The sequence below is a fragment of the Trichophyton benhamiae genome, assembly GCF_000151125.1.
Source record: "Trichophyton benhamiae CBS 112371 chromosome Unknown contig01293.0, whole genome shotgun sequence".
NCBI lineage: Eukaryota > Fungi > Ascomycota > Eurotiomycetes > Onygenales > Arthrodermataceae > Trichophyton > Trichophyton benhamiae.
Window position 1 is genome coordinate 2,083,660 of NW_003315113.1, and position 24,316 is coordinate 2,107,975.

General features: G+C 49.4%; 8 protein-coding genes across 8 annotated transcripts; 4 read left to right on the forward strand and 4 right to left on the reverse strand.

Annotated features, from left to right (window-relative positions):
* Positions 1-306: 306 nt before the first annotated feature.
* On the reverse strand, positions 307-2,269 carry ARB_04702 (D-lactate dehydrogenase (cytochrome), putative; the record flags this gene model as incomplete). Its single annotated transcript, XM_003017772.1, has 3 exons — positions 307-536; positions 595-1,866; positions 1,969-2,269. 3 exons carry the CDS (start codon positions 2,267-2,269, stop codon positions 307-309), a joined length of 1,803 nt encoding a protein of 600 aa, XP_003017818.1.
* Positions 2,270-2,638: 369 nt separating this feature from the next.
* ARB_04703 (beta-mannosidase, putative) lies at positions 2,639-5,663 on the forward strand (the record flags this gene model as incomplete). The annotated part of the gene is made up of 4 exons (XM_003017773.1): positions 2,639-2,740; positions 2,859-3,473; positions 3,548-4,559; positions 4,624-5,663. The coding sequence occupies 4 exons, from the start codon at positions 2,639-2,641 to the stop codon at positions 5,661-5,663; spliced, it is 2,769 nt and encodes a 922-aa protein (XP_003017819.1).
* Positions 5,664-6,330: 667 nt separating this feature from the next.
* On the forward strand, positions 6,331-7,621 carry ARB_04704 (sorbitol/xylitol dehydrogenase, putative; the record flags this gene model as incomplete). The annotated part of the gene is made up of 3 exons (XM_003017774.1): positions 6,331-6,351; positions 6,436-6,562; positions 6,723-7,621. The coding sequence occupies 3 exons, from the start codon at positions 6,331-6,333 to the stop codon at positions 7,619-7,621; spliced, it is 1,047 nt and encodes a 348-aa protein (XP_003017820.1).
* A 410-nt stretch (positions 7,622-8,031) lies between these two features.
* On the reverse strand, positions 8,032-9,590 carry ARB_04705 (uncharacterized protein; the record flags this gene model as incomplete). Its single annotated transcript, XM_003017775.1, has 3 exons — positions 8,032-8,900; positions 9,001-9,106; positions 9,216-9,590. The coding sequence occupies 3 exons, from the start codon at positions 9,588-9,590 to the stop codon at positions 8,032-8,034; spliced, it is 1,350 nt and encodes a 449-aa protein (XP_003017821.1).
* A 636-nt stretch (positions 9,591-10,226) lies between these two features.
* On the forward strand, positions 10,227-13,040 carry ARB_04706 (bZIP transcription factor, putative; the record flags this gene model as incomplete). Its single annotated transcript, XM_003017776.1, has 5 exons — positions 10,227-10,428; positions 10,560-10,727; positions 10,916-11,037; positions 11,075-11,515; positions 11,577-13,040. The coding sequence occupies 5 exons, from the start codon at positions 10,227-10,229 to the stop codon at positions 13,038-13,040; spliced, it is 2,397 nt and encodes a 798-aa protein (XP_003017822.1).
* Positions 13,041-14,038: 998 nt separating this feature from the next.
* Positions 14,039-17,007, reverse strand: ARB_04707 (conserved serine-rich protein; the record flags this gene model as incomplete). The annotated part of the gene is made up of 3 exons (XM_003017777.1): positions 14,039-16,572; positions 16,623-16,893; positions 16,951-17,007. 3 exons carry the CDS (start codon positions 17,005-17,007, stop codon positions 14,039-14,041), a joined length of 2,862 nt encoding a protein of 953 aa, XP_003017823.1.
* Positions 17,008-21,183: 4,176 nt separating this feature from the next.
* Positions 21,184-22,330, forward strand: ARB_04708 (uncharacterized protein; the record flags this gene model as incomplete). Its single annotated transcript, XM_003017778.1, has 3 exons — positions 21,184-21,604; positions 21,674-22,023; positions 22,100-22,330. 3 exons carry the CDS (start codon positions 21,184-21,186, stop codon positions 22,328-22,330), a joined length of 1,002 nt encoding a protein of 333 aa, XP_003017824.1.
* Positions 22,331-22,798: 468 nt separating this feature from the next.
* ARB_04709 (uncharacterized protein) lies at positions 22,799-23,820 on the reverse strand (the record flags this gene model as incomplete). The annotated part of the gene is made up of 3 exons (XM_003017779.1): positions 22,799-22,962; positions 23,031-23,660; positions 23,748-23,820. The coding sequence occupies 3 exons, from the start codon at positions 23,818-23,820 to the stop codon at positions 22,799-22,801; spliced, it is 867 nt and encodes a 288-aa protein (XP_003017825.1).
* Positions 23,821-24,316: the final 496 nt, after the last annotated feature.

Below are 24,316 nucleotides of genomic sequence, written 5' to 3' on the forward strand. Positions count from 1 at the left end.
CGATAGTTATCCAAGCGGCATTCAGCTAGATACCTAGCTAGTCGGGCGAGTTAACTTGCTATCGACAAGGCTAGGGCTGTCTGTCGATGGCTCGCAGACTCTTGTGTGGCTACAATTCGTTGCTGCAAGACTGTGACTAGTGCAAAGCAGTTCTATTCATACATATCGGGGTCTCAAAAGGGGTACATGCTACCAGTTTTATCAGCTCTTTGCGTCTCCATGCCCTGGCAGCTCTACCCGAACGACCTTGTTGCAGTTAAGAAGTCCAAGAGGATCTAGGGCTTGTTTTATCTATTCATTTATATATTAGGTTAGCAAGGAGTGGGAAATAGGAATTGGACATGGGCCATCCTCCCTCACCTTTCTCATTGTATCCACGGTTGATTCACCGAGTTCGTGATCGAGATAGTCTCGCTTGACAAGTCCAACACCATGCTCACCACTGACCGTGCCCTCCATCTCGATAGCTCGCTTCACCATGCGGTGAACAATTCCTTCGGCGATAGCACGTTCACTGTCGTTGAAAAGCAGGATGGCTAAGATAGACCGTGTTAGATCAGAACAAACACGACGAGGCCTGACTGTGGTACTTACCGTGAAAGTTGCCATCCCCGACATGGCCACAGATTCCAGCCAAGAGGCCGTTGTCCACAATATCTTTCTTGGTCTGCTCGATAATATCAGGGAGTTTGCTGATAGGCACAGCTACATCCGTGGTCCAGACTCGGTCATTTTCCCGCCTCTTTGCCATAACACTCCACAAAGCCGCCTTTCGGGCACTCCATAGCTCGGCCATCTCATCTTTCCCGCGAGTGAACTCGAACGACTGGCTTTTGGCACTTTTCGCCAGGCTCTGGACAATTTTTATCTGCTCCTTAATACCGGTTTCTGTTCCTGTAAACTTCAGGAACAGAGTAGGTGCCTCACTCCAAGTGCGACGTGTGGTTTTGCTGTCATTGATACATTTCATTTGGACATCGTCCAATATTTCAAGGCCTGCAAGTTCCACACCCTCCCCGACGATCTTTGCTACGCATTCGGCAGCCCGATGGATTGACGGAAAAGATGCAACGGCTACACTTTCATTTTTTGGCTTGACTGTTACCTTCAGGGTTGCTTCTGTAACCAAGCCCAGTGTGCCTTCACTGCCGATGAAGAGCTTCGTAAGGTCGTATCCTGCACTGGACTTCCGGGGCCGCTGCCTTGTCTTAATGATTGTTCCATCCGCAAGCACTATTGTCAGAGAGACAACCCACTCTCTCATTGTCCCATATCTGTAGGCATTGGTCCCTGAGCAGCCCGTTCCAACCATTCCACCAATCATGGCCCCTGGGCCGGGATCAACTGGAAAATATAGGCCATCCCTCGCCAGCTCTTCATTCAGATCTTCCCATCCAACGGCCGGCTGGACAATCACATCCAAATCATCTTTATGTAGGGTAACTATCTTGTTCATGCGTGAGAAATCGACACAAACGCCTCCCGGTGTTGGGGAAAAGTGGCCTTCCAAGCTAGTTCCACCAGAGTACGGTGTGACTGGGATAAGTCTGACGTGACAGACTTTCATGATACGGGAAACTTCCTCGGTTGTTGAAGGGAAGACAACAAGAAATGACCTTTCATTTTCTCTCACACTGTATGATGACCATGCAGACCCTGAATGTTCATCTAGATCACCCTGGTCAGTCGACACATTTTCTCTGCCTACAATTTCGACAAAATCGGCCCAAGCAGCTTGTAGATTTGAGGACGAAACGTTATGTTGGGGTGGCTGGGCGTCGATAAGAGGCGTAGTAGAGGATGCCGGAAGCTCTGCTGGCTTTAGAGTACCGAGAAAGTAGCAGCCGAGAGCCGTAACAATAACAGCTAGACAGTGGAAAATTTAATTCATATTAGCGACTCAGTTCCGAAAGTACCAATCAATTGCGCTTAGCCACGCGACTCGGTAGGAAAATAGCTCTGCCTTACTGATGGTCATTGCTGTATATTGGATATGGGGAGATTGCTTTTGCATCCGCGCAAAACGTTGCAGCTCTGCCCGTTCTCGGTCCAGTCGTTGCTGCGTACTTTCATACAATTGGCCCTTGAAGGAGTCCTGTCTCTTCTTTCCTTCTTGCTCACATCTTGCAGAGCCCCCGAAGTTTCTGGCTGGCTGTCTTTTTATGCCGCGAACCGATTGACGGTGCCAGCTGGACCGATTGACTGCAAGTCCCTGCTGCCGAGCGGCGAAGAGCGCAGTGTTCGACGATATAACTCGGGAGCCGAACATCTCTGGGCCGTAACTTGGGGAATATGAAGCTCCCCTGAAGCCCTTAAGCGTATGGAAGGTGTATTTATCGCTATATCGTGTCGCGTTCCGTCGTTTTTTTTTTTTTTTTTTTTTGTCTTCGAAGCTCAATCACTAACTAGTTAACTATTGGAGGATTTAAAGCGGCGCTCGGTTTCTACCGTTTGAAGCTAAGGCATCTGGCCGCGCTAACTTTAACTAGTTAACGAGTTAGTTCACGAGTTTAACTGCCTCGTCAAGGCCTAACTTGACGCTCAGAAAGTATCGAGAGTGGACTATAAAACCACCAACTATATAGATAGAACGGCTGCATTTGGACCTAGGGTTAGATTACAGCCTGGCATTCCTTGGATGGCAAAGTTGGGAGGAATAGACCGTCAGCTGACCTTTACGACGTCACCAGGGAAGCTTGACGGAGACAGCCTCCCGATTATTCCATTCCCGTCCAGCGGGGTGGACGAGCTGCATCCTTGAACAGGTCATACACGAATCAGAGACTGACAGACTGGGCTATTTTACCAGTGGCTGGTGATCCCTAGCGGAGACCACTCCCACATGGAGTGGTAACTAGTTAGATATCAGAGTGCCCAACCAGCTATATTCCACACCCGTCGTCTACGAACAACATCAGCATCTCCAATCTTCTCCTCCACAAGAAATCAAAGACGCCATGGGCCAACGAAGATTTTTCCCGATAGACAAGTCGTGGACCTTCAGGGAAGCATGCGTGAATACCTCCAAGTTTCTTCCCGTCTCGCAGTTCCCTACCTGCATCCATCTGGACCTTATTCACCATGGAATCATCCCAGATCCTTTCATTGGGATCGCTGAGAAACAGGCTCAGTGGGTTGGCGAAAAGGCCTGGGTATACAGAACTGCCTTTGTCGCCCCTCAGCTAGGGGAGAATGAGAAGGCCGTTCTTGCATTCGATGGACTCGACACCTACGCGTCCGTTCATCTTAACGGGAAAGAAATTCTCGAAACCGACAACATGTTCATTCCCGAAAGAGTGGACATTACTTCGCTGCTCCGTGGATCGGATGATGAAAGCAATGTCCTTGAGATTACTTTCGATAGTGCTTTTATTCGAGGTAAGGAGGAACAAAAAAAGCATCCGACGCACCAGTGGGGGTGCTGGAACGGAGACCCGAGTCGCCTTGCTGTGCGAAAGGCACAATATCACTATGTAAGTGCCACTATATATTATGTTTACGTCAACATGATTGACCCTTTGCGTGTGCACTTCTGAGAAATATGTAGGGTTGGGATTGGGGCCCTGTCTTATTAACATGTGGTCCATGGCGCCCAATTACCCTTGAGGTATACTCTGCCCGTATTGCAGACCTCTACTACACCACCAAATTCAAGAGCAGTCTGAAAGAAGCTGAAATATCAATCACTGCTGAGGTGGAAGGATATGCATCTGATGTGGTCTTCAGCCTATCACTCGATACCCAAAAGCAAGACTCTGGAAACCAATTTGTCGTATCTGCCTCAGTGAAGGATGGAAAGGCGGCGGCAACTATACATTTGAAAAACCCGCAACTTTGGTATCCTGCAAGATACGGCAGCCAACCTTTGTACTCGTTGCAAGCCAAACTGATGGGAAAGGATCAAACCCTCGATTTTTGCTGCAAAAGGATTGGGCTTCGAAAAGTTGAATTAGTACAACGAAACCTTGAAGGAAGCCAAGGAAGCACTTTTCTCTTTCGAATAAACGATACCTCAATATTCTGTGGGGGAAGTAACTGGATCCCTGCTGATAGCTTTATCCCCCGTGTATCGTCACAACGATACGGTGACTGGCTCAAGATGGCAGTTGATGGAAATCAGACCATGCTTCGCGTTTGGGGTGGTGGTATTTATGAGCAAGATGCATTTTATGAAGCATGTGATGAATACGGACTACTTGTCTGGCAAGATTTCATGTTTGCGTGTGGAAACTATCCTGCCCACAGAGAGTTTCTGCAGTCAGTTGAAAAGGAGGCAGAGGCTAATGTCAAAAGACTGAGGCACCACCCGTCTATTGTTATTTGGGCTGGTAATAACGAAGACTATGCCTACAGGGAGAGTGAAAAACTGCAATATGATCCTTCTGATACTGATCCCTGCAACTGGCTGAAGACTAATTTCCCTGCCCGCTATATTTATGAGAAACTTTTAGTGGATGTGACAAAGCAACTTACGCCCGATACGTATTATCACTTTGGGTCCCCTTATGGTGGAAAGACCAGCAGTGACCCAACTATTGGAGACATTCATCAATGGAATGGTATGTAAAGTTAGGGTACCAACTAGTTTGAGGGTTTGCTAACTCTACTTTCACTACTAAACAGTCTGGCACGGGACACAGGAAAGGTATCAAGACTTTGATAAGCTGAGCGGTCGCTTTGTGTCTGAGTTTGGCATGCAAGGTCTCCCGAACATAGGTACCATTGATAGCATGCTTTCAATGGGTATCAACGACAAGGATAGATACCCAAATTCTTTTACTCTAGACTATCATAACAAGGCAGCTGGCCACGAAAGGCGCTTGGCTACATATCTGGTCGAAAATATTCGGTACCAGGTTAGTCCGTTGGAGCAATATCTACATTGCACGCAAGTAATGCAGGCAGAATGTGTGTCAACTGCTTACCGCCTATGGAAGCGTCAATGGCAAGGCCCAGGAAAGGAAAATTGCGGTGGAGTTCTAGTATGGCAGCTCAATGATTGCTGGCCAGTGATTTCATGGTCAATCGCTGATTATAACCTACGCCCGAAGCATGCGTACTTTGCTATAAAAAGAGAACTGGCCCCCATTACTGTTGGGATAAAACGGTCTATCCAGCGGGCTTCACTTGAGGGTATCGGATCAGCCTCTTTTACAGTCGAAATATGGGTGACTAACCTCACCTTACAACCTTTTACTGGAAAAGTACAGCTCCGAGCCTGGGATATCGTCAGTGGGCAACAGACACACTTAGAGAATATTAAAGAAGAAACTGCATTTCCCGCGAACCGAACTATAGAACTAGGGAAGTTGGAAATCCAAGAAGCAGTACAAGGCTCGGGGAAGCCATCCCAAACAGTGGTTGCTGCATATCTCATCCGGAATGGTCGGCAAGTTGCTCGTTATGTCAACTGGCCAGAGCCTCTGAAATATATTGATTTCCAAGTTCCACGCACACCAAAGATAGCGCTTTCGGAAGACAAGCGTCTTCTTCGATTATCTGCGGAAGTTCCAGTGAAAGGGCTCGCCGTCTTTTCGAATTCAGAGGAGGTGGTCTTTGATGACAATTGTGTAGACCTCGTTCCCGGAGAGACTCTCTCAATTGGTATTCATGGGTTAAAGAGCGGGAATGTAGATGATCTTATTCTGCGGTATCTGGAGTGATTTTCGCGTACGTTTCGTTTATTGATTACCTTTCTTCTAGCAACGGATATGGTTTGCACGAGCTTCGGGGTGAGTTAAGGCATAATTATAATTTCTACTTCAACTGACTGCCCTAGTTAACTAGCTAGTTAGTTGGTTGACATGCAGTTTGTTGTTTCATTAACTAGTTACCTGACTATCGTAACCAGACTAGCTAGAATGTGAACTGCTAGCATATGTGACCATTCTTCCGAACAGAGCTCCGGTTAAAGAATACCGTTATTCAAGAATATGTATCTCTTAACTACCTTCGCAGGGGTAAATAACTTTTCAAGAGAGCCTAGACATCTCGAGCTGCGGCCTTGAGCCGGATCTACATCTGCCGGAGTCAGCAGATTCGGCCCAAGCCCCGGCGATTCTCCACGTCAGAGTTTTGATGATGATGGCATTCATATCACTCCAAGAGCTTCCAGCTGTTACCTGGTCCACCAGCTGGTTCATGATCTGTCTGGTTATTCGGATTATTGGATAGTTGACTGTTGACCGTTACTTACTACTCCCACATGCCAGCAGTGTCAGCTATATATATCTAGTTAAATTACCCTGCAGGCTATAACCAACTATTTAACTAGTAACTAGTTACATACTTGCCCAAAAGACCGCTGAGCACCAGTTACAACTCTCCAGCATGGCAGCGGGTGGCCCAAAGGTAAGCAATCCCGGCGGAGGGGGTTAGCCATGAGTAACTAATCCAGAACAAATACACAATCTGTTAACAGGCCCTTTCTTATAGAACCTTTCATTTGTGCTAGACGGTGTCAGGAAGGTCAGGTTTGAAGACCGTCCAGTACCAGCACTGAAAGATGCTCATGATGTCCTAATTACCGTGAAGTATACAGGAATTTGTGGCAGTGATGTAAGTATGACCGGCATCTCCTTTCTGCGTATATCTTAGGATGTGAAGTAGCTACATACCCATCTATAAATGCGCCAATTAATACTGCTGCTACCTGCCACCAAACGCCGTTACTGATATACGTGGTATCTGCTAGGTTCATTACTGGGACCATGGGTCTATAGGCCCGTTTGTGCTGAAGGAACCGATGGTACTCGGCCATGAGTCCAGCGGCATAGTCGCCGAGATAGGCTCTGCCGTCCAGTCTCTTAAAGTAGGTGATAGAGTGGCTTTGGAGCCAGGCATATGCTGCCGGCGATGCGAGCCCTGCAAGAGCGGGAAATACAACCTATGTGTCGACATGGTATTTGCCGCCACTCCCCCGTACGATGGAACTCTTGCAAAGTACTATGTTTTGCCAGAAGATTTTTGCTACAAGCTACCTGATACCATGGATCTGAAAGACGGTGCGTTGATGGAACCACTCGGAGTTGCTGTCCACATCACTCGCCAGGCAGAGGTTAAGCCCGGCGATACAGTCGTGGTATTTGGTGCTGGTCCAGTTGGATTGCTATGCTGCGCAGCTTCAAGGGCGTTTGGAGCAGCCAAGGTCGTCTCTGTTGACATCCAGGAAGAAAGACTGGAATTTGCAAAGAAGTATGCCGCCACAGGGGTGTTTCTACCTCAAAGGATCCCGCCAAAGGAAAACGCAGAGAAGCTACGGTCAGAGCATGGGCTCGGTCGTGGTGCGGATGTGGTCATCGATGCGTCAGGCGCTGAACAGTCCGTCCATACTGGCATCCATGTTGCACGGCCGGGCGGAACGTATGTCCAAGGCGGCATGGGGCGAGACGAGATCAGCTTTCCTATCATGGCGGCATGCACAAAGGAGTTGAACATGAGAGGCAGCTTTAGATATAGCAGCGGCGATTATAAACTCGCTCTGGATCTGGTTGGCTCTGGGAAGATCAGCGTCAAAGAGCTGGTAACGAAAGTGGTGGCATTCGCGGATGCCGAGCAGGCGTTTCTGGAAGTGAAGGCTGGCAAAGGGATCAAAACGCTCATTGCGGGGGAAGATGATTGATCGTTGTCTCTATTTCAATGATGGGATGAGCGCTTGCTCAGATTAGGCTCCTACCTATACAAATATTGGGGTGAATTTCCGGGCCCCTTAACTAATATAAGCAGCCTGAGTAACCAGCTAGGCAATCAATCTTGATAAAGCTGCTCACGTCTCTTTGGAATTAAAAAAAAAAAAGCTTCTCAACACAAATAGACATTGCAATACCACTGACAGGCTATAGAGAATGGGGGTACCCAGAATTAAATAAGAAGGTTTCTTTATACATATCAGGATCGAGTAAGGTCTAGTGAATAGGGTATCATGCAGCACAGGGAAGCAACAGTAAACGAGATGAATTAGAATTAAAAAATAGGTTGGGTGAGAGGGAGGGAATGAGAAAGGGGGTAAGTCCTGTGGACGAGCTGTAAGAGCTAGCAACATCTGCCGTTCCTCTGGCGTGGAGGATTTGAACGGAAAACATCCTCCCACTCTCTCATACCGGATGACCATGCGCCTCTTCTGGGCTTCCGTTTCCGGGGTTGTGCGAGCGAGTCGTCAATTGTGATGCCGCTCCGAATGCTTCCGCCGTCACTGGTTCCATATATGCCACCATCACCATATTGGATACCGCTTTGGGGATCATCAGGGTCAATTTCGCCTAGTTCAATTTTGGTGAGGATTATTCGGGCCAGTCTGTTAAATAGTTCGTCCACGTTGTCCCCAGACAGAGCAGACACTTCAACTGCAACAGGTATATTAGACTTGGACGCCCATCTCGACGCCTCTTCCAGCGATACATCGCGGCCCTCTGGTGAGACAGTTGCCGTCAGTCTAGTTCCCACTCCAGGGCTGCCTATTGAGCGAAGAGATCCACCAGAATCAAAGGGAAACGGCGTCTGTTTACTTGAAGTGCTGGACGGGGTCGCTGGAGGTCGGAGAGGGTCGTCCCAGTACTCCTCAATCGAAGCCGAATCCGCAGCCAGATCACTCTTGTTTCCAGCCAGCAGCACTGTCAAGTTGGGAGATGCCAGAGCACGAGCGTCCATAAGGAAGGTTGGGAGAGCGCTGAACGACGAGTGGGATGCAACATCGTAGACGAGAATGGCCCCAGCAGCTCCTCGATAGTATGACCGAGAAACTGATCTAAATCTCTCGGTGCCAGCAGTATCCCACAGCTGGAGCTTTATCCTCTTCCATCTCGACCCCGACCCAACCTTGACTATCTTGGAAGAGAACTCGACGCCGATTGTCTGCGAGGACAGAACCCGCCCTGACGTGGATATTAGATATGGGGCATTCGCTGTAGGATTTTGAATTATGCAAGGAGCGTACATTCATTCTTCACGAATCGATGCAATAAACAGGATCTATCGACCTCCAGCACTCGGGTTAGCACAGACTAGACAGGAGAAGAAGAAGAAGAGAAACGGTTGAAACGGACTTTCCAGCACCGCTGGGCCCCAGCAGGATCACCTTTGCCAGATAATCATACATGCTGCCGAGCTCCTATGTAGCCAAACAAAAAAACACAAGAAACAGCGCCATCAGCAAAAAGAGCATCATCAGGCGTCGGCTCCGTCGCCATGGGAGAAAGACGGCTCGAGAGCTATCGTACCTGGGTGCGGTCCGGCAGCGAGGGGATCGTGGAGGCATTGGAGGAGGCTCGCTGGCGCGCCATGTGTTCCGGGCAGACGAAAGCCGCAAGCGGTTGAAGGCGTTGGTGTTGGCAGTTAGTTGTCCGTGTCAGGAGACCCAGGGGATGCGGATGCTCGCTGGCCCGCCTCCTCCGTCCGCTTGTCTCGCTGCTACTGATGCGCCTGGTCGACGTGCGGTCTGGCGTGTTCGTGGGCCTGGGAGTGTCGTGGTGGACGCGGGAATAGTGGTTGTTGTTGTTGCTGTTGTTGTTGTTGCTGTTGTTGTTGTTGCCGGTGCTGATGTTGATGTTGGTGTTGTAGCTTTTGACGCCAGCCAGTCGCTCCGCCGGGCGCATCCTACTAGTTACCATTAACGACTCCGTAGACTAGCTATACACTAGTGCAGAGAACATCTCTGGCGATATAACTAGATATAACTACGCCGCAGCTGGCGGCCCGCTGGATGTCAGAATGTCAGAAGGCATCGGCCGCCTCGCGATGAACGGCCATGGGGACGCAGAGGCAGAGGCAGAGGCAAAAAGGCTGCCGCTGACGGCTCGCCGAAGCCGTCCGCCGTCTCTCTAGCTATCTATCCTATCCTACGAAGTACCGAGCTACCTGTCTATCTCGCGGCCTTGCAACGCACGGCAGGACTCTGCCAGCTACACTTTCACTGCTGGCGTACCGAACTACGACGGCACGCGTCCGGTAGTAGGCCTGAGTAGACGCCGGCTTGTGGGATGGCGCCTGGAGCGGCTGGACTGCCGTGCCGGTGTTCTGTTAGCCAGGTCGTTAGGTCTTCGTCGGCCAACGAGTTCACAGGCGTCGCCAGCATCGCCAACGGGGCCATCCCAGGCCGCGGCGGGCGCACATTCGCAGCACGGGCAAGCCACATATCTGGCTCTGATCGCAACCTTGCAAGGCCATTGGCGAATAGACCGTCAGCGAGTTACGCAAAGGCGCCTTGGTTCTCTCTTCCTTGTCACAGCCGCATGCACGACGTCGAGGGAAGAGGGGAGTGCTTTTTCTCCCACGGATCGACGGACAGCGCTGGCGGCCGGGGTGGCGTCTTGTCTCTCCAGAAAGCAAGCGAAGAGCTAGAGAGAGATAGAGAGGGAGAGAGAAAGAGAAAGAGAGAGCGAGTGAGAGAGGACAGCATAGACAGAGACAGAGAGAGAGAGAGAGACATCGCGTGTGGGCGGTTCGTTTAACGACACCTTCGCCCCCCCGTCCGTCCCCAGCGACAGAGGCCCAGAGAGCCAGCCGGTTTTGCGCGCCCCCCAGTCCCTGCGAGACGGAAACGACGTGGAGGGGCCGCTGGCTAGTCAGCGAGCAGCCAGGCCAGCGAACAGCCAGCGTGTCTGCAGAGGGTGCAGCCGCTGGGCTCTTCGTATTCAGCTCTGCTCGCCCTCAAAGGGAGGCCGCAGACCCGCCATCTATCTGCCTCCTCCCTCACGACAGATGCAAGTCATCATCACTCAACAGCTTGACCCGTACGTGCCATCCCTGGTCAGCGCCCGGTGCCGGCAGCATTTATTTTGTCCATTATATCTGCGCGAGACGCTTGGAGGAGCCAGCCAGCCAGCTAGTTAGCTAGTTAGCTCGTTGCTGAGAGTTTCTCGATCCCCTTCCGCACCGATCGGTCCTCCTATCTTGCTCCAGCTGAGCCCTCATGCTTCAGCCTCTCCACACCACCAGCAGCAACGCTTCAACTCCAACCTCCAACGAGACCCTGATCGGAGAAAGGATTATCTCTCTTTTTTTCCCCCTTCAGTTTTCTTTTTCTTCACCTTGCGCCCTAAAGTTTCTGGCCTGAGTGAACCGTCGAGCCCTTTTTCAGGCGAAGGAGCCGGATACTTTATATACCCTGGTTGCTTTGTTCAGCCCTGATAGTGGGCACGCCCCAGACACAATCGCAATGGCCATGTTTTCTGTTCCATCTTCAAACCGCAGCTTTGACATTCTCTCTACAATGTCGTTCCAAGATGTACCGCATGCGCCGTTTCCTACTACTGGACTTTCAGCCGAGGATAATCCCTTGCTGATGGGTGGTTTGATGATGTACCCAAATTACGACGAGCCAGGGAGAAAACTGCTTGTCGGGGACAGTAAAGACAAGGAAAATGCCACTGGCACTGGTCGGCAGAAGCAGAAAAGTGTGTCAACAAGGGTAAATATACACAAGAAAGGTGGGAGGGAGACTGGCGCCGCGTCAATGTCAAACGAGACCAAGAAACGTGGACGTCCAAGGGTAGACTGTCCCGATAGAACGGCTGCCGAAGTAAGTCAGATAAAATCTTTGCGTCAAAACTAGATGGCTACCTGCTAACGCCATTCAACAGCGCCGTCGGACTCAAATAAGGCTTGCTCAACGTGCATACAGAATGCGAAAGGAAACCGCAATCTCATCTCTAACCCAGCGTGTTACAGAGCTAGAAGCAAACATGCAAGAGATGAGGGAAGCATTCCTAGCTTTCAACGACGAAGCTGTGAGAAGCGGTGCTCTATCGGCATATCCAAGGCTGGCACAACAGTTGGAAAGGACGACAAGACGGGTCATGTCCTTGACCCCCGAGGTCTCAGAGGGTGGTAAGAGTCCTACAAGTGACTTGGACGAGTTACCAGTGCCGACGACCGCTGCAGAAAACGCCGGCCGTGTTGTTTTGAATAATCCCACAGACACTTATGCCAGTGATGAATCGTGCCAGAACGTTCCTGACAAATTGGGGTATTTCAACACCGAACCCTTGCCATTGAAGGACGACAATAACCTCTTGTATATGAATACTATCCCTACCGATACTACCCAGTTTTATGGCCCCACGACAAATGATGCTATAACCTCTATCAACATCCCTCCAGTCAGCATTCCTGCTTTCGAAGGAACTGGATTGTCCAATTGCCCTATCCCTTCTCCTTGCTCTAGTGGTGGATACCTTTTCAGTCGCGACCTACCAATTACGTATAGCCATCAAGAGTCCAGCTTTGCTCGTCGCCTCCACCGCCGCTCACTCGAATATGGCTACACTCTACTGACAAACCCTGGTACACGACCGGAGCGCTTGACCCACAAATTCAGGCTCACATTCTACCTTACTATGAGAAGCCATCTACATAACTCGTTCACCACCTTGCTACAAAGAACTGCAAACGAGCCACTGGAGTTCATAGAAAAACCACACTTCTGTCTTGGGGGTGCAGGAATGCATTATCCTCGAAGAGATGGTCTTGGAAATAATATGTTTCCTCCGAATATGCAATCCCTGGACCGTGTCCTTGGAACGCTCCTCTCTCAGGTGGGGGAGAGTGAGAAGTTCAGTACCGTGCAAGAATTTATTGAGAAAATGGGACTCGGGGGCACTTGGTTTGATTGCCACGATGTGGAAGGGTATCTGAAAACAAAAGGCATCCACCTGGGCAGTCTTTCTACCTTCATCGAAATTCCCATCTCCCTCGTTGCGAATTCTCGCAAGCTCCTAGCTTCTAATAAACTCACCCATCCCCCTCGCTCACAACCAAATGCCCAAGATGCAACTTCGTCCATCGAAGCCTCATACCCGCCTTTGAAACACCGCGGCGATTATCTCAGTCCCAGTAGCAGCTCGTCCAATATGCGATCACTGGGGCTTGATTCTCAGTTCCTACCTCCAACACCCACTATCGACCAAACTGTAAATATCAGCACTGTAACTCACAGACCACGAACTGTGATTTTGGATGTTGAGAAATTTACCACTCGTGAGTTGAATAGATATTTGCTATCTTCACCTGATCTTATTTTCACTCTATTCCGTGTGTTCACGTAGCTTACCTTGCTTCTACAATTAGAACTAGCAAGTCGATCAACTTGCCTCGGAAGAGCCCCCGGCTTTAGAAAGCAGGACGTTCACGCAGCCATCAATGCATCTATTTGCACGCCTGATGCGTGATAACTCTGTCTTAATATGATTCTTGAATACCTTGATACCCCCTTGCAGCGATGTTACTCTCAAAGCTCCGTTATCCTGCGGCGCTACTACAATACTACGCAGGTTTGATTGAATCCGCTCCTATCATTAATCACTTCAGCCGAATCAGACGACCATAAATGCTTGATAATATCGCTCCTTTGTGACATAACTTCACATCCTTTCATTCCTTACGACTCAAGATTTTATATCTTCTTCACTTGTCCTTTTTTCCAGTTAGCTTCTATCTACGGTTCGTTCTTGCTCTATTTATGGTCGCGGGGTTATATAAAATTGAACCTTATACTATTTTCAGGCGTCGAGATGTTTAACTACTTATTGAAATCAACGGCTGAATCGGCTTCATTTGATTTCAGACTGTATATTTTAAATATATTTGACTATAGTAATAACCAGCGAAACAGACAGGAAATGGGACCGTTTCGGGACAGCTCTATATCACGTTATTAAATTCAGGTTATCAGTAGAGGACTCAAAATAGTCAATACAAGCGGAAAAGCCCGAAATCAAAATGCATAGCAATAAATCCGCGCCGACTAAAAACATAATAAGATCCAAAGCAGTTCTAAACAATTAAAATCAATTCCGCCCATCATCATTTCATCATGAAGTGGATATCAAAGAGAGATAAAAGAAAAAAAGTACCGAGCTCCATAGAGATGAGTAACGCGTTATTAGGAGGTGGGTTAGTTATCATCAGGGTCGTTAAGGGTGATACTCTCTTTTCAGTTTTCTTCTTCCGTCAGTTATGTAGTTGATCAAATATATCGTAATTGAATCACTAATAAAGGAAAAGCAATTTCCTTGCTCAGAGAATATTTTTTCTCAGGAGCTACTTAGTGGTGACGCTCCCGTAGCTGAACAAGCGCGGTCCACCCTGCACAGCATGTTCGGGACATTCTGTGCTCACACCAACAGCATTTAATGACCGACTGGTTGAGGAATGAGAAGCGGGAGAAGGCAGATGGAGGGGATATTTTGCCACTGTTCATCGTGTTTGTGCTTTGCCTACTACCATGACTTCCAGTGCCTATCAAATTGGCGCTGGCCCTAGTCTCATCGTCCATCTTATTTGGCTGTGGACTGGACGGCTCCGAAATACTTGGCCATCCTGCACCTCCATCTTCCTCCGAATGTCGAGAGCTTTGGGTAGGCCCTGTTATCAATTTATTCTTCAATGCAGCAACAGTAGGGAACGCAAGTTTAGCGTAGGCATCTGACGGCATATCATGCCAGAACTTGCATTTGCAGCATATTACAAACATCTTCGCAATACGCTGACCTGAATTAGTAGGGCGGCTGCCTCTGGATGAGCCGGGGCTCACACTGGAAAATCCAAGCAAGCTAGAAGAGCTTGAAATATGATCCGACCCAAGCCATGGCTTGCCTACTGGCTTAGTAAAGTAGCTATTTCCTTCTTCTTTCATACTCCTAAGAGCTGATATGCTAGCAGGGGAAGAAGGATGGCCCGGACTTGTGTTTTCAGGGGAAGGAAGAGGAGAATTTGGAGCAACTGGACTACTGGGGTGACTAGACGGCGGTTTCTCAACCGAGGTGGAGATCGAGTTGACCTCAGCCGAAATTGGTCGCTTTTTTTTTAGCTTCGCCTCGGTCTTGCCCAGTGACGGACGTAACTTATTGATGATATCAATCGAATTACGGTGTGGCCTTGCCGTATTACCATCATTAGTAGCTAATTTCTGCTCGCCATTCCCAAGCGAGAGGGCGCCGCCTTGTGCGCTGTCAATGACTTTTGACTTGCCATCAGACTTGGATGCCACATTTGTAGAAGTCTGACCCTCTGAGTGACCTTTACCTGGACCGTTCGTATCATTTGTGGTTTCTGCATTAAAATCAAGCACTGCTTGCTTAGCAGGAGGGGTATCTATCTCATTTATGGATGCCTTCTTTGCCCTACCAGGTCTCAGAAAACGGTCAAGAGAAAGTTGACGGGTTCCAGCAGGAATTGATTCTGCAACAAGTTGGTGTCCTTGTCCGGTTGGGAAAGTGACCATTGGCTGAACTGCAATTCCAGCACAAATTGGATCAGTATCGCCGTTGCTCGTTGCTGAACCCTTGGGTTCTGGACTGAAGAGAGGAGGCCCTGATAGCGGAGATGGCCGCAACCGCGCTGTTCGGCTGAAATTAACGGTCGTCTTTGGTTTGTTGTCGTAATTATTGAAATCTGAACTAGCTGCGGGCATGCCATCGACAATAACGGCTGTATCGGAAGTGCAGGAGGGATCTTGTTCCTCAGTTGTAGGTTTATCATGGATATCAGGCTCGTTATTCGACTCCGCTACTGGGTCATTGTCACGGGGAAGGTCTACAACCTCAAACAACTCCGTAGGCTTCTTGGCATCAGCTTTTGGAGAGGCACGAAAATCAGGATTGCGGTTGATTTTCTTAGATATATTGGGAGACCGCGGTTGAAGCGACACCTGTTCTTCCTTCTTAGGTGTTTGGCCAGCATTTTCTCTAGACCTGTCGAAATCATGAGTTGGGGTTTTTGGAATCTTGACAAAAAACGATTGATCCATGGAAGCGCTGCCGATATCGTCTGTCCGGGTCTCGGCCACAGGGCTTTTGAACGAGGAAGAAAACGGTATCCTTGACGGGGAGATTGGACCTGGTGATTCGATGTTATTTGCGATAGGGGCACGGGCCGACCATTTCTTCTTACTGCTGGGCCCGATAACAACTCCTTTGAATGATGGAGAGCTCTGGCCCTGACCTTTCTGGGCTGACTGGCCATTCCCAGGTTGGAACGGTCTTCCCTGTAATATTGGTTCATGAGCGTCAGCCTTGCCATCGTGGCATTCAGGGAAACCCTCAGGGGAGTGGCCTGGCTTCTTGGCTTGAACAGCCGGACTCGAATTCTGGTCATCAGCATCCTCATTGGAGTGTGACCTGGCTACAGAACGGAGGTCCCCATGTTTCTTGACAGTGTGTAAAGAATGCCTTGGAGCACGTTCCGGCTGTGCTTCGGAATCAGATACATGGCCTCTCTGTGGCACAGCATCCTTGGCTTTGAATTTCTTCGACCACATCCGCGGACGCCAAGCTCCTCCGCCTTTTTGCGCCATTTTCAAAGAGCCCAGAAAAGAAAGCCGCTTCCGGCCATCAGTGTCAGATCCCTGAATTGAGCTGGCTCTGGAGGATCTGTTTGACCAGAACGACCTAAAAGAAGATGCAGTTGACGGGCGCTGCATACGACTATTGGCGCTGGAGGCCCTGCTAGAAGTAGCTGGTGGAGGCCGCTTGGTCAGCTTCCTTGGTTCTCTCCGAGAGGTTCCACTATGCTGTTTCTTCGACTCGTGCTCTAGTTTTCGTTCCAAGTCTCGTTGGTCCTGTTCCTGTCGTTTTTGGTCTTTTTTTTTCGTTTTTTGTCAGCAGCTCTAGACCACGAAGGAGATACACAAATCCGGGAGCTGATTGATCGTTGGTCGGCCAAATCTTCCTCTTTAGGCAGCTCGCTGGGTCCGCTTGTATTTGTGTTATTGACATCGTGGCTGACTTCATTCACTCCTTCTTCCAGGACCCGGGGTTGTGGTGTTACATCATCGAGTGTCTTGATGATAGTTTTATCTCCGTATTTAGAGCTTGGGGTCCTGACGACGGAACGAGAGGACAAAGGCCGCTGGATAGAATCATCGAGTTCATAGGGGAATTCTAGTGCATCTCGATAAAACTTCGCAGGTGATTATTAGAATATGGTAACAATTCTAGAGAGGGGAGTCTCACTTACTTCCAAATCGCCCTCGGATATGGAATCTGGGCCATCAAGTTCTTCCTGGGGAGCCATTGCTGCGTGTCACAGTGGCAGGTGTATCGGTTAACCAGGTGCGAAGTTCTGTTTGATATGAGTGCCTTTGCCCAGTCACCGACACGTGTTCCTCGAGATAGGTCGGGTACTTAAGTATATTATCGAAATAGAGGCAGAAGAGAGAAGGGGGAGGGGAAATGGTAAAAGGGTGGTAATGGACGCTGTCAAAGGATACAAGAACGGATTCACTGCATCAAATGACAATACACCATAGCATGGGAATAGATGAAAACGAGAGACTAAGCAAGGACTTTTGTATGTTGATACTGCAGTGAGGGAGGGGGCATGCGCTAGGAGAGATTGACAAAGGCGGACTAGGGGATGTACAGCTCCAAGATTCAAGGCCACGCTCTTCCAGATATGGGTGGCAAGGGGGCAAGGGGGAGATGGACAGGAGGCTCTGGCAGATGCATCTAGACCAGCATATATCTAGGCAAGCATATGAGGGCCTAGATCCTGTGGAGTATGTAGGATATTGAAGCAGCTTCTATCTTCGCCGTTAGTGTGTGTATATATATATATATATATATAGAGTAATCCATAGATATATATTCATACCGGGTTCGGCAGGCAGTCCCAGAATTCGGGAATATCAATCAGTGCGAGGGCAACGGGCCCCCTTTTGAGCAAGAATATCTTGTCGACAGCAGCAGCAGCAGCAGCAGCACTTTGCATCCCATAAGGAGCGCTCAAGAGTCAGCCAGCTCTCTTCTCTCGATACTCCGTGGTGGTCGAAAGCTCCAGCCTGCCGCTACAGGCCGAGAGACTTGCTGGCAGCTTCGCAGCGGGCGCGGCGCCAAAGTCAATGGCAGCCAGGCAAGGCGCTCTTGACTGGCCAACTAGTTACTCCGGAGCAGAGGGAGGAGAAGGGCCAAGAGTGAACCACGCTGGCGACAGAAGGACAAGCCCAGGATCCGAGACAACGACGGCTGAAAAGAGCGTCTCTCCCTCGCGCTCTGGGGATCTCCATCGAGCTGAAGAGGCGGCTTGGATCGCTGGATTATTTATGATGCTGACGGCTCGTCGTTTTGCGTCTGGGAAAAAGGAACAGAAAAAGAAACGAAGCGATTCTCGCGGTTTGTTGTGTTGTTGTTGTTTTGCCACCGAGGTAACTTATAATTAGTCATGCGCTGCTCGAAACAGCCCGTTTAGTTATCATATCAGGACCTGGGCAGTCAACAACGACAACGACGACAACGACGACGACGACGACGACGACGACGACGACGAAGACCTAGTTTGGAATCAGTGTCACTCCGCTATAAGCGCCAGCCGCTGCCTGGGGATAGTGAGAGCAAGAAGAGTGGCGCCACGGAATAACTAGTTAACGAGCCAGTTAACTAGGCAGTCATAGCCACGGCTGCGTGATGTCTGTCTGTCTGTCTGTCTGGAGCTTCTGCGAGTCTTGGAAGCGCTCGAGCAAGTTACGAGTTATCTAAGAACGCCGGAACGACTGCTGAGAATCTGAGAGGCGTTTTGGCCCTTGTACGGAGCACTCATAACGTCGGCGTCTGCAGGTCTGGGCGTTTAAGTGCCGTGGTGAGCCTCGTCCTCGTCGCTACTCAAAAGCCTAGCATCTCCGGCGAATGTATAACTAACTACGGGGTAGTATTCCACATCAAAAACAATCACGCCCATCGTAAGGTAAGGTCCATTATTGTTTCCGCCACGCTATATGTTTCTCAGGCAGCCATTCATCCATTCGTCCATTCGTCCATTCATCCATCCATCCATCCAGCCATTCATTCATTCATTCATTCATAGGTCATATAAGACACGGGTGTTGGAATTCACCATTTTCTATCCTACGCCGAAGATCTTCAATGTCTGGGCTGCGCGACCGGATAAACTTATCAATGCGTCTATCAAGCCAGCGATCCATGCTATGGCAAAAGAACTGCCGCATGAGCTGGAGCTGGCGATCTGTCCGATTATATAAAAATCTCCGCATGGCCTTCTCGTACCGCGGGGAACACGACGTAAAAACCGCTTCTTGATAAAGGATCGCCTCCGCTTTCCGGTAGATTTCTTTGCATGTTAGAAGAAGTGGGAGAATATTTAGGGACGTGCCATCGGTTATCGGTGAGAGACACGGATGTATGACCTGGAATGGGGGGATGAGAGCATATCGCAATATGCGCCGTTGCACCTGTACGGGGAGACGCAGGAACGGGAACTGCCCTGGCCGTTCTGCAGATCCCTGGCTGCTATCGGATGCGAGCCCTAACTGGCCAGCAATCGCTCTGGCAAGCTCGTCATCCTTCGGCAACGGCTTGCCGTCATCCAAAGTGAACACGATCCCACCGGGGAGCCTCAGGGGAACATTAGTTGTCTGGTATCTGCCAATTGTGAAGACTTGTAGCAGTCTTGCCCTCTCAACAGGATGATTCGGGAGCTTGAAGTGAAGCATCCGGAGCGAGCTGCAGTCGCGGAAGACCAGATCCATTACATTCCTCCACTCGCAGGGAGCGACCTGCCAGAGGTAAGTGCTGGGGGAGTGCAGTTCAACTTGTATACGACGAACCAATCTGCGCTGTCTCGTGGATAGTCTATCCAGAAACGTCGTGATTGAGTGTCTGAATAAGATGCCAAAGGTGACATTTGAGTACATGACTCGCTCTGCCTCATCCCGAAGCTGCCGGCATGTTCGAAGAATGGACAAAGCACAAGAATCATGGGTAGCAGTCCGAGTCAATTGGATATCTATCGGCTCATGTTCGTCTGGATATACAGGCTCGTGTATGTTGCCTGCGCGGCGATACAGAATGGAAGAGCTTCTCCCCTTTGTGAACAAGACAAGAAACAAAATCTCGTCTCGTAGCTCAGCTGGCAGCCCCCGGAAATTGAAAAACCTGCGACGCCCAGCGTCCATTCTCAGGTGCATCTGTCGTGAGAAAATACACGGGCGTCAACGGTGAAAGATGGAAAAGGGGCGAGCATGGGCAGCAGCAGCGGGACTTTTTACAGCGTTTTTATATGCACGTAAAAAGAAATTTGAAAAAAAAAAAAAAAATCAAATAGAATAACCAAAATAACTAACAAACCACCCAGCTGGCTAACTAGTTGGCTGTTATCGGCCAAGATTCGCCTGATTCGCCCCTCGGCCGATTTGATAGCTGGTCGCGAGTCGACAAGGCAGCCTACCAGAGGTCCTTTTTTTTCATTTCGATGACTCCAGGGCCCCTTGTCTGGGTAAGTTGTTAGTTAAATACTACATTAGTTCACTTATTCAGACAGATATATATATATATATATATATATCGCACTGAGCCGGTTTGACTCCTCCCTGCTCGTCGGCAAACCCGTTCACCATGGCCGGTGTTGAGGCTCAGTTAAGCAACCCGAGCCAAATAAACTAGTTAGTTATCTGGTTGACTCCCCAGTTGGTTGGTTGGTTAACCGAACGGAAGGCCAGTCGGTTACCGAGCCAAAATCTCCATCCTGCTTTGTTCCTGGGCCTTTGGCCACTTTGCACTGCCTTCCAGGTACGACAGGGCCCAGGTCCTTTTGAGTCGGACAACCATTATTATTATCGTTATTATTATCATTATCATTATTATTATTATTATTATTATTAGTTATAACTAGAGTGCGCCCGCTCGTAAGCTGGGCCCTCCTGTCCTTCGTGTCATCGTATTCAAAGGGTCGGTCCTTCAGCTGGCGCATCCAACCCCTCGTCCGTGGCTCAGCGTGGCTCGGTAGTGGCCATGAGTAACTTAGCTGGTTAACGCAATAGTTGGTTAACTAACGGCTTTATCCAGGCAGATAAGAGAATTGGCTGGCCCGTTTTGCGCATGAGTCCCTGGATGGTGAGGGCCAGCCTGGTATAGGGGCCAGAGGTAAGAGCTTGCAGCGAGCATCCCCTTGATAGATCGTCTGGAATGTCGATGTATGATTTGCTCGTTGCTTTGTTAGGGTAGCCAAAAGCTCAAGCACTTCAGCCCCTTGCTAGCCCAGATGACAACCCGCTCTGGCGCTAACGCTCTCGTATGTACTTGCGTGCTCCTGGGAGCATATAAAGGTAGTTGGGCACCTCGATCCGCTGTCTTCTCCCTCTCTGGCGTTACTTGTCCTTACCCTATCCCAAAACGTAACTAGCCGACTGGGCCCCGACAGCAGGTCTGGTCAGATATCCCATCGCAACCCGGACAAGAAATGGCATTCCAGGGACAGCATCCCCCTGCGCAAGGAGGCTTTTACCCTCCTCCCCCGGGACCTGGAGGATATCAACAACAGCTGCCTCCTCCCCAGCAGCAGCAGCCGCAGCCGCAGCAACAAGTGCCGTATAGCTACCCTCCTCCGCCTCAAGGCGGCGGCGCCCATTTCCCCCCACCCCCTAACGCTGGATCCCCTCCTCCGGTAGCCCACACTCCACCGGTTCAATCTCCTCCTCCTCCCGTCAAGGTCGAGAATGTGCCTGGAGCCCCACCCCCGGGGCAGTTCGTTGGAGCTCAAGCTACCACTGCAGACGACGTTGGTACATTCAATGGCGGGAGCTACCGCATCAGTCACCGCGACACGAATTCGGTTCTCACTATCCAGTTAGCAATGGGATGCCCATTGACAGCAAAACCAGGTACGAGGGGCCACCGTTTTCGTTGAATTATAGTAGACCCTTGGTCCTAAGTCTTCTCAACTTCCACAGGTGCCATGATTGCCATGTCCCCTACTGTGTCTCTGAAAGGCTCCATCAAATTCTCCATGAAAAAAATGCTTGCTGGCGGGGAAATGTCCTCGTCAACGTTCACTGGACCTGGTGAACTACTCCTAGCACCCTCAATGCTAGGTGATATCTCTATCCTGAGGCTTAACGGACAAGAACAATGGTCGGTCGGTAAAGACGCATTCCTTGCATGCACTCAAGGAGTAGTCAAGGACTATAAAAATCAGGGCCTCAGCAAAGCGTTCTTCTCCGGAGAGGGCCTGTTTGTCTATAAGATAAGCGGAACGGGGATACTCTTTGTCCAGAGTTTCGGTGCGATCATAAGAAAAGATGTACGTTTTTCCTCTGTTTTCCCTTCCGCTTCAGCAAAAGGGCCTCAAGGGCTGACAATATAAATCAAACGTGTAGCTGGTCGATGGCGAAAAGTACATTGTTGACAACGGCCATCTTGTATCGTGGAACTGCAAGTATGTTATGGAACGCGTCGCTTCTGGTGGGGTATTGTCCAATCTCAGCTCTGGGGAAGGTCTCGTTTGCAAATTCACGGGCCCTGGAACGATCTACTTGCAAACGAGAAATCCCTCTGCTTTTGCTTCTTGGATGGTTGCGAACGGTGCTGCTGGTGGTGGCGGTGCCTGAACAAGCGGTCGTCAAATAGCCGACTGTTGCTCGGGGGGAGTGAGTTGGACGGGGCTGAGCTAGCATTTCTTGATTCAAGTATAATGATTTCTTTCACACTGCGAAAAATAGCCTATAATTAGCCGTAAGAGAATGGCTCATCCTTCTAAATTACGCTATTTAAGATGAAGTGTCCTTTCACATCCACCCATCTACGGGTCCGTCCGCTGTCCCAGGAAGCCCGTCAGCCAGAAAGAGCGAGTAGAATATTCTGTTCACAGTTGCAATTTGAAACCGAGCGCCTCCATACGAAGCAGAGATAAACACATGGAGAACTGATAAAAAAAAATGAAATAAAATAAAATAAAAACCCGGCCACCAGATGGTTGTCCGAGGAAATAAGCAACTGGACGGGTGGGATTGTCGAGTCACTCGTTAGATATGGCAAACATAAAGTCCACCAGTAGACGGAGAATGGTAAATGCTTCCTTATTGCTTTTTGCGCTTTCCAACCTGTCCACGGAAACCAGTTTTGATCGCAGTAACACTTCGTCGACTTCCACATGAGTTGCAGGTGACGAAGTAAAGGCGGTTTTCTCCCTTGCTCAGTTCCGTGTCCGGGCTCCTACATGTCTTGCAGGTAACATATTCAACTAGACCGACAATAAGATTAGTGACGTTTCAGAGACCAGTCAATGGGGTTTCAAAAACCACTACGTACCAATATATCTTCTGAGCACGTTCTCAATCTGTTTCTGTTGAAACCGACCCTTTATCACCAAGCGTCTACTGCCATCAACACTACCGCTTGTTCCCAATTCTGCAAACAAAAACTGCATAACGTGATCGTCAGATCGCTTCATCCTCTTGCAGATGTCGGGAATGTTGGCAAAAATGGTTCGTCGGTTTCCTTCACGCAGACATTGTGGTGGCGGGATCTTGTACGATTTCGAGCCGCTAGCGAGAAGGTCAGGGTGATGGCTATGGATAAGATTGAAGAAACGAGTCACTAGTAGTGAATAATTGATAGGTTGGGTAGCATCGTGGGCCCAAATCCCAGTTCCGCTCTCAAGAGCCTCGATAATCTGTTCTGGTGACTGTGTCTCTTCCGATGCAGCCTCCTCTGCTAGGCCAGCCTGAGCGAGCTTGGCCTCGAAGTCGCCCTCGGTGGTTTTCTTTGATGACTTCTTTTTTTTTTTCTTTATGGTAGAAGGATCGAATTCAGCATCCGCCGCACCGCCATCTTCGCCGTCCGCTGTGGCCTCTGTATCCTTGGACTTTTTTGACTTCTTCTTCTTCGTTAAGCCCTTGAACATATCGGTCATCTCGTTAGCTTCCTGGTCAGGCGACACTACATTCCATAAGTAAATCGGTTAGCTCATGGGTGGAAAAATGGGAGACAAAACGTCTATCAGAATGCAACAGGGCGCAAATGTACCAGCGGTGTGCTTCTCAGCAGTGGTCTTGTCCTCAGCATGATTGGCCTCGGAAATGGTACCGTTTGCGTCCATGACGGTTGCACCCTCACTGAAGGCAACTGATTTTCGATGTTTCCGTTCTGGAAGAGTAATCTCCTATTCAAGCGAACGAGGTTGTTCTGTTAGTCTCCAGTTATATGTGATGGTGAAGGAGTTTTATATTCAATCTTAGCGGGGATTTTATTTTATTTTTTTGGGGGGAGGGGGATTGTGGGCAAGGCAAATTTCAAATGACGTACAGTATCAGCCATGATGGATAGCCCGATGCTCTTTATAGCTAGATTCACTCTAGGACCAAGTCTCTTGATGGGTCCTTGCACAGAAAGCAGGAGAATACGTGAAGTGCGTTTTATACCTCGATGGTTTTTTTTTTTTTTGGTCACTGCAGCCGAAATAATATTTTGTTCAGGCGGTTTCGGTGGCGAGCCAAAGAGTGAGGAACCTTTTGGAACTAGCAGTCACGTGGTAGATGACTAATTAACGCTGTTGCTGCTGCGGCGCGCTGAATGTTTTTTAGAAGAGTGACATG